This window comes from Stylophora pistillata, chromosome 14 (assembly GCF_964205215.1).
Source record: "Stylophora pistillata chromosome 14, jaStyPist1.2, whole genome shotgun sequence".
In the NCBI taxonomy this organism is placed as follows: Eukaryota; Metazoa; Cnidaria; class Anthozoa; order Scleractinia; family Pocilloporidae; genus Stylophora; species Stylophora pistillata.
Genome location: NC_142532.1, coordinates 21,821,166 through 21,829,541, shown reverse-complemented (window position 1 = coordinate 21,829,541; position 8,376 = coordinate 21,821,166). Strand labels below are relative to the sequence as shown.

Here is an 8,376-nt window from a genome sequence, read left to right as displayed (position 1 = left end):
AGAAATTTTAACCCCTCCATAGCAGCTCAGGTTAAAATGAGTCTGAGTGCAGCCCAAAAATGCATCTACCATAAATCCTCTTCTAATAAGCTCCTGGGGGGCTTATTTATTTCAGGTACTTTTTTTTTGTTCTGGTGGGGGGTGCTAATTGGAGAGGGGGGGCATAATAGAGGGAGGGAGTTTAATAACTTTCTTTCTCTAAAGACGGGGGGCTTATCAGAGGTGGAGGGCTTATCAGAGGTGGGGGGGCTTATCAGAGGTGTGGGGGTTTATCAGAGGTGGGGGGGCTTATCAGAGGTGTGGGAGCTTATCAGAGGTGGGGGGGCTTATCAGAGGTGGGGGCTTATCAGAGGTGTGGGGGCTTATCAGAGGTGGGGGGGGCTTATCAGAGGTGCGGGGGCTTATCAGAGTTGGGAGGCTTATCAGAGGTGGGGGGGGCTTATCAGAGGTGGGGGGCCTATCAGAGGTGGAGGGGACCTATCAGAGGTGGGGGGGGGGGCTTAGTAGAGGATTTACAGTATGCCCATGAACATAAACTCTTAGTTTTGTTATTATTAATTTTTTTTGGCTCTGAATCAGCCTTTAGCACAGGTCCTTCCCCTCCTCCTGGCCCAATCCTGCAAGGTTGGACAAACCTTTTATCCATTGCCATCCCCTGCGCAGAACTACCCTACTCTTACTGTAAAAGACAATTGAAAATTCCTTCCAGATTCAAACCATTTAATGTAAAACACGCATTAAGTTCATAATATTTGTACCACTTTGTAATCTTAATGCAATTACCCTCTACACCCTCACAGTATGCATATTCTCCATACTGATCTCTACACATTCCTAAGGTGCTGACAAGGAGAATTTGTTTACCAATCAAGAACTTCTTTTATTAGTTGATGATCACTTCCTTTTGAGTTTTGAGTTTTTATAGATTCGTACAGTGTACAGGTGAGAGAACTATAGGACAAGAAGTCCCCTACTAGGTTCACCCACCTAAACCAACCCCAACCCACCCCAGGGGAGGACATCCATCACACAGTAATCTTGTGCATGGGAAGTTAACGTCTCCTACCCCTAACCCTACAGGAGGCGGGACCTCCATTTATTTGTCCCTATCCAAGAAGACTAGAATATCTACCCATTTCTTGATGTTGTAGAAAGGTATACCTAGCATATTCATCCCAATTTATTATTTATTCTTATGACATTTATCTTTAATTCAGGGGTAATGCTGTGGGGTGAAATTTGATGCTAGCAGTCACTCTTATGGGTTAACAGGTTAACAAATACCATGCAGTACCTTAACTTTTTCACTGCAGTGAGGGAATGCAGAATCAGATGGAATGACACATTTCTCAACCTCTGGTTGTCTTTTAGGACCTTTATAATTTCTGGGACACAACTGTTCAACCTAAAGTTCAAGAAAATTACATTTACTTCTAGCAATAAAAAAGCTGTAATTGTTTTTGTTTGCACTTATATGGACTGAGACACTGGATTAACCCTTTAAACTGCCAGAAGTGATTAATATGTAACTTCTCCCTGTATTATACATAGATTCTCCAGAAAATAGGTGAAGAGGATACTCAACCCTATCACTCAGGTAGAAGTTATCATCTTGATTTAACACCAAACTCTTGTAACTAATTTACTAGGAAATCTCTGGCAGCTAGAGAGGAGAATTTATTATCAGATCTTAGAAGTTAAAGGGTTGAAGTCCATAACAATGCAAGAAAAAAAATAAGCTTGGGGTGATTTCCAGCCAAATAGACGATGCAAGCTTAGTTAATAGAAAATAATCCTAGCAAACCACTGCACAATTTTTTTATGAAACTCGAGAGAAGAAAAGGAGGATCATTACCAAATCTATGACATACCTCACTGAGATACTTGAGGATAGAACATAAACTACCATTCACCACATGTTTAGCATACTTGGGCTCTGATGTCCAATGCTCTTTCATCCACTATTCAGAAATAAAATAGTATTATACTAGATCGCTAGAAGATAATATAAATAAAATTACTAATGATGCACGATCCTCGCAGTAGAGAGTGCTATTTATGCAATAGCGAAAATCAGACCTGAAAAAAATCAGGACTGTACGGGATTCGAACCACTGACCTCTGCGATACTACTGCACTATTATATGGACTAACCACTGACTATAAGGTCAGTGGTTCGAATCTCGTACAGGCCTGATTTTTTTCAGGTCTGATTTTCACTATTGCATAAATAGCGCTCTCTACTGCGAGGATCGTGCATCATACGTATCTAATACCGCAGTTCAAAAGATATGAACTTCATATATTCATTGTATAAATAAAATTCTGGCATTAAATTCAGTCTGCAGTACATAGTAATGCCCTTCATCTTGAGTACCGACCTACACATGCAGTCTTGAGGCCATACTCAAGACCCCTTGCTCAGTATAACTGCCACAGGTGACTGATACTTTATTGAAACAACTCTTCAAAATATATGAACTTCATATATTTCATTGTATCTTATGAAACAACTCTAACGGAATTTTCAACACAGGTTTCGAGGAGACAAACAAACAAGGCCAAACGACACTGTTAAAAATTTGTTGCGATATTGTTGAATTCCTGCCTAGCAGCGAAATAGCTGCACAAAGCGAATGACAAAATACTCAAACTTACTGGACAAAGCGTGGACAAATACTAGACAAATACTGGACAAAAATACACAAACTATGATGAACAATATGGTTAAATACATGCTATGTTATGTAACATTATGAAATGACACAAAGAAAGTACACACAAAATTTTACAACAATTAGCACTATTTGAACAAGAACAATAAACAAGGAATAAGGCATTTGTAATCTACGCTCAGTTTCTCCTAATACTGACCTGGCCACCAATAATTACCAATTATATATCTGTATTTATCTATAAACATACTAATTGTGAATGGTAGCTAGCACTGTTAAAAAGGGCTCAATACACATTTGTGTAGAGCGGTATATAACATTAAGTGACTAGAAGGAAACACACATGATTCGCTGCAACTCTGAGTTTCATGCATTAATTAAGTACTCATCAGAGTTGCAGCAAATCATGTGTGTTTCCTTCTAGTCACTTAATGTTATATATATATATATATATATATATTATATACATAATTACACAAATATATACAAGACCAATTGCACAGAAAGCAAAGAGTCACCTGTATTGAGGCAGATGAGATTTGAAAAACAAACAGATGCAATAAACTTACTTGTACTTTTTTGCTGCATTCAGGAAATGCTGGGTTCTCTGGGATAAAACAGACCTCCTCTTCTGCAATTTCAACCCACACGATGATGAAAGTTTAACATGCTCACCACATTTGATGAATGTTAAAAAGAGTTTTGCAAATAAGCTTAACTTATGAAGAAAATCAAGATTCTTACCCAAAAGTGCATTGGAGCAATTTTATTTCAGTGTTATTCTTCCTGGCGTCACTTATAGTATTGTTATGTGGGCAAGCTGTTGTAATCTTGAGTTATTTGGGGCGATTGAAAAACTTCACAGCCGAGCGGCAAAGTCAATATATATTTAAAGAAAGACACCTCCCATGATGACTCTCTGAAGATAGCTAAATGGCACTCCTTAAATTATATTTATAAGACCAAACTGTTTAAGGTAGTACACGGTGCGTACAATGATTTACTACCAGAACAACTGTCCGAAAATATTATTGTTAAGAGGTCGAGTGGTGCGAAGTATTCATTAAGGGGGTCAGATAATATCATTATACCAAGATTTCAATCTCACTATTTAGAATGTTCAGCAACTTATAAAGGGGCTGTTCTATGGAATACAATTACATCTACGAATGCAGACATTGTTTATGCTACAAGAAAGAGCATAGATTCAAGATTCAAGATTAAGTAAGATCGTTGAATTGAAAGATTTTCATTTAAGGTAACATCTGCCTAAACAGTTAATTTTTGTGATCAAGACTATTTTTATTTTTAATGATATCTTATGCAGATTATATCACATATATTGTAAAAATTTTTATAATTATTAACTATTAGTAATCTAACTCTCATTTCGTATGTAAGTTAGTAATAGGTATTAGTTTTAGGACTAGTTTAAATGCACGACCCTATAAGCACGAAGCTTTAAACACTTATCATGTTGTAATAAAGTTGATGTTATGTTATGTTATGTTACCAAAACACACATATTGATTGACTGACTGTCTGGCTGACTGACTATCTCACTGTCTAACTGACTGACTGGCTGACTGACTAACTGATGCACCAACATGTTGACCACATAATCAACTGGCCAATTGTTGGAATGACTTTCTCAAGGAATGTTAGGACTTGTTAACCTCGCGATTCTTGTTATTGTCTGCCCACAATTCCTATGATGTTAGTTTGGTGTAATTAAGAAAACACTGATGAAATGACCTCCACCTTGCCCAATTAGCATTTAGTAATTTTTCCCTCAATGTTATATTGGTCTTGTCATCACACAGTTTCTTACTCACCTGTTACCTTGGTAATATTATTGATTGTTCTGTTCAGCGATTTGATCGCATTTGTGAGATGTTGGAATTCTGAAGTACTATTTATAATGACACTTTCAACTTGTTCCTCAAGATTCGTTATTCTTGATAACATATTTTGAAGAAGAACTGCAGTGGCCTTTTTCATCTCACGGACTTCAACATCCCCTGCAAAAGAAAATATAAAGGGGTAAGTTTCTAAAGAAACTGTGTGCTGTATAATAACAAAATTGGGTTTTATAGCAGTTTAAAACTAGTAAGAATAAAATGGCAGATGAAAAATTGACAAGCAATGCATTTTTCCCAAGGTTAAGAAGCAAGCAGAAAGGTTAGGCTTAAAACTTTCACCCCCACCACACTATCCTTCGACAGGAGCACAAAATATCTCTTGCACACCATAGTTTTATCCTTGCACACTTTCTGAAATTTAGCTGCAAACTGTTAGAATTCCATCACAAAAATGCATCTCATATGAGTTAAGATACATTATATGTGAGCTGGGAAGTCCTCCGCTTTAGTCTTTTTATGTTTAACTCTTTAACTCCCAGAAGTGATTAACATGTAACTTCTCCCTATAATATCCATACACTATCCAGCATGCAAGTAATGAGAATACTCAAACTTATCAGGTAGAAGTTTTTATCCTGATCAAACACTAAATTCTCATAACTAGTTTACAAGGAAATGTTTATCAGTTAGAGGGGAGAGTTAATAATCGATCTTTAGAGTTAAAGAGCTAATTAGTGGTTTGAATGGATGAAAGATATCAAGGCTTTTGACGTTTTAAAATAATTATAAAAACCGACGTTTCGGTGTCATCATGACGCCATTGTCAAGGAGAAATAAAAAATGAAGTTTGTGGCAAGGTGTAACACTAAATTAGCATAAATATGTTACGAGCTAATTAAACAAATACTTTTGCGCGAATTGAATCGCTTTGCACGTTCAGAGTGGGTTTTAAGTCTCTGATGAAAAGCATTTCGTTCACCAAACAATCGAACTTGTTACTACACTTTTTCAGAATGCTAAAAATTTAGCATTCTGAAAAAGTGTAGTAACAAGTTCGATTGTTTGGTGAACGAAATGCTTTTCATCAGAGACTTAAAACCCACTCTGAACGTGCAAAGCGATTCAATTCGCGCAAAAGTATTTGTTTAATTAGCTCGTAACATATTTATGCTAATTTAGTGTTACACCTTGCCACAAACTTCATTTTTTATTTCTCCTTGACAATGGCGTCATGATGACACCAAAACGTCGGTTTTTATCGTTAGTTTTTGCTAGTCTTTGCATTTCTAAATCTTTATTGATAAAATAATTATGCCCCATGAATTAACACATTATGTCGCTATGGATTCATAGGTGGATTTTAACGACATATACAGACAAAGCTACAACATGGCCAAGTAGTGAAATTAATTTTGTGTAGTGGTGAAACCTACAGTCCCAAAATGAATTATACATGCATTTCTTGGATCAGGAAAACAATGGTGAAGCTTGTAGAATGTAGTTGTTACAGACAATTTAACAGAGTTAACAACAAAGAGCATCAGAGTTCTCTGGTAATCAGCAGTTTTTGCATATGCACATGTGTCAGAATTCCATGTGCTCTTCGTTTGAAGCGTTCCTGCATGTGCTTTGAGCATGTACTTGTAGCATTCCCAAGCAGTTTTCCCCATCCATTCCCTGCCTTTTTCTATTGTTTATTCAGTGTGGCAGGTGCTTGTTTCCCTTTCCTGTGTGGGGGGGCTCATAGCTGCATTGCTAGGATTTTGCCAGCCATGGAAGAACTCTCCACCTAGGGGCTGGTTACCAAAGGTAGTAGCCCCTGGATGTTTCAGGCACTCAACTTCCACTTAGTAATGCAGTTGTTAAGTTGCCTTTGGGACTACACATTTGTTTTAGAAAAGTTACCCACAATCAATAAAAGTGGACTGAACACTTTTACTTGTTTACGAACAAGTTCAAAACCATAATGAATGTTAAAGGTGGTTATCATTTAAGCCAGGAAGCCCAACTGTGCAAATATTTTTGTTTGCATGTTCACAGCAGGTGACGGAGTAGATATGGATGGTTGCATGGTCATGCGATTTGTTCGACTTTGTTTTGATCACGAACGAATATTAATATTGACCGTTGTTTACTTCTCAAACAATAGTCTAACTGCACTTCAGCATGTCCGTCGATTTCACTTCATCGAGTGCCGAACCATCGAGCTCAAATTTTACTATTTTTTGCCAAACGTTATTGCAAGTTTTATAGTTTATGTATTTAAGACGGGATGAATTTCGAACAAATTCGAAAAAGGCAAAGTCCAGAGAACTCGCTAGAAATATTGGCTCAAATATCACGACACCAATTTGACATCGAAATAAATTTTCAAGAGTAGGTTTTCAAGAGTAGGTGAATGTATTCGTATGAACTTTCAAAATTATTCTCAAAAAACATATTTAAATATTTAGAGGCCTAATTTTCTTCCATGAAATTTGGTAACAAAATAAAAGGTGAAAATATTACTTCGCCAAAAGTTTTTAGATTCAACAGTAGCAGGGCTTACCGAGAATATGTTTCTACACGCAAGAAGAAAATGAAAACCACCTGTTTTAATGAGTAATACGCGGGCAGGAAGTCATAACTCTACCTACCATTAGCTCCTAACTGCGTTAAATGCAAGCCTTTCTCCTTCGCGACTGCATCGATGTATTCTTTCGATAATGCAATAATTTTCTCCTTCAAGTATTCAGACTGTGATTGTCTTTCATTTAGTTGTGCTTGAATTAAATACATTCCCCACATCAAGCTAAGAACAATGAGAATTATTCCAAGGCGATTCGAAGTTAACCGGCATTGGCGCCATCTGCCTCGCTGGTGAGGATAGGTTCGGTTGCCTGTCATCGTAACGAAAAGGCAACAGAATTTGATCGTCTAGGTACACACAGCCCTATGACGGAGGGCTTACTCTGTAAAGAACTACATTCGAAGTTTAAGCATGTTCCCACTTCCTCGAGCTCCAAGGAAGACCTCAGCCATTAGTTTAAACTCTTGTCTCGTCACGACAGCATAATTCAAAATGATTGACGGTTGTTATGGCAATAATACTGTTTTCTTTGTATCCAGGCCTTTGATGATGAAGTAAAAACAAAAGCTAAATAAAGCGTGGAATCTTGAAGGAATACTGTGGACATAAACCTTCTGCTTTGTAAAGCGAGTGAAAGCTTTTCCTTTGAAAGCTCGGATCTTCTTGTAATTTAAAATAAGAGTCAACTTCCTTATTGGCAAGAGTACCATACAACCCCATACATTAATCATGCATTCAGACTAGTAGACTTTGTTTTTAAAGTTTTGTCGTGAAAGACAAAGAAGTGGAATGCAAAATTAATGTAAGGGGTTATATGGTACTCTTTCCTATTTATTATCCAACATGCCAAATTGTTATTTCAGTGCGGGCGAATTTTGCGGATATTTATTTATGGGGAGTGCGTGACAGAAGTATGCGAAGCGGAACAGCGGTGTAGTTGGATAATAAATACAGGTAATACATCACTCGAAGAGCCTCGTTTGATTTCACAGAAACATTTCGAGATCGTTTCCCAAAAATCGAAACTAATGTCGATAGATGTTATTCAGTTCGGGTTTTTTAGCCTGCGTCGCAGACAGTCTAAACCGACGGACTATACCGGGGATTGTGTGACACGTCCGGCTGCAACACAGGCTAGGGTTTTTATGCAGCTGCGAAATACGAGACTTGTTACTGATTCACCAATTGTCACTATTATTATTATTATTATTATTATTATTATTATTATTAGCGTTATCATTTATAACTAATATCAATACTGTAATTCTAA

The 8,376-nt window shown here is 37.2% G+C and overlaps 1 protein-coding gene across 1 annotated transcript in view; it reads right to left on the bottom strand.

Annotated features, from left to right (window-relative positions):
• LOC111336901 (alpha-1,6-mannosylglycoprotein 6-beta-N-acetylglucosaminyltransferase A-like) overlaps nucleotides 1–7,562 on the bottom strand; it is a 24,228-nt gene extending 16,666 nt beyond the window's left edge. The window contains exons 1-5 of the mRNA XM_088745155.1: nucleotides 7,174–7,562; nucleotides 4,511–4,696; nucleotides 3,245–3,306; nucleotides 1,872–1,961; nucleotides 1,295–1,405 (exon numbers count right to left, since the gene is read on the bottom strand). Of these exons, the coding sequence (XP_088601281.1) occupies nucleotides 1,295–1,405; nucleotides 1,872–1,961; nucleotides 3,245–3,306; nucleotides 4,511–4,696; nucleotides 7,174–7,423 (699 nt within the window). The 5' untranslated portion in view covers nucleotides 7,424–7,562. The remainder of the gene's footprint in view (nucleotides 1–1,294; nucleotides 1,406–1,871; nucleotides 1,962–3,244; nucleotides 3,307–4,510; nucleotides 4,697–7,173) is intronic.
• Between the last annotated feature and the right edge of the window lie 814 nt (nucleotides 7,563–8,376).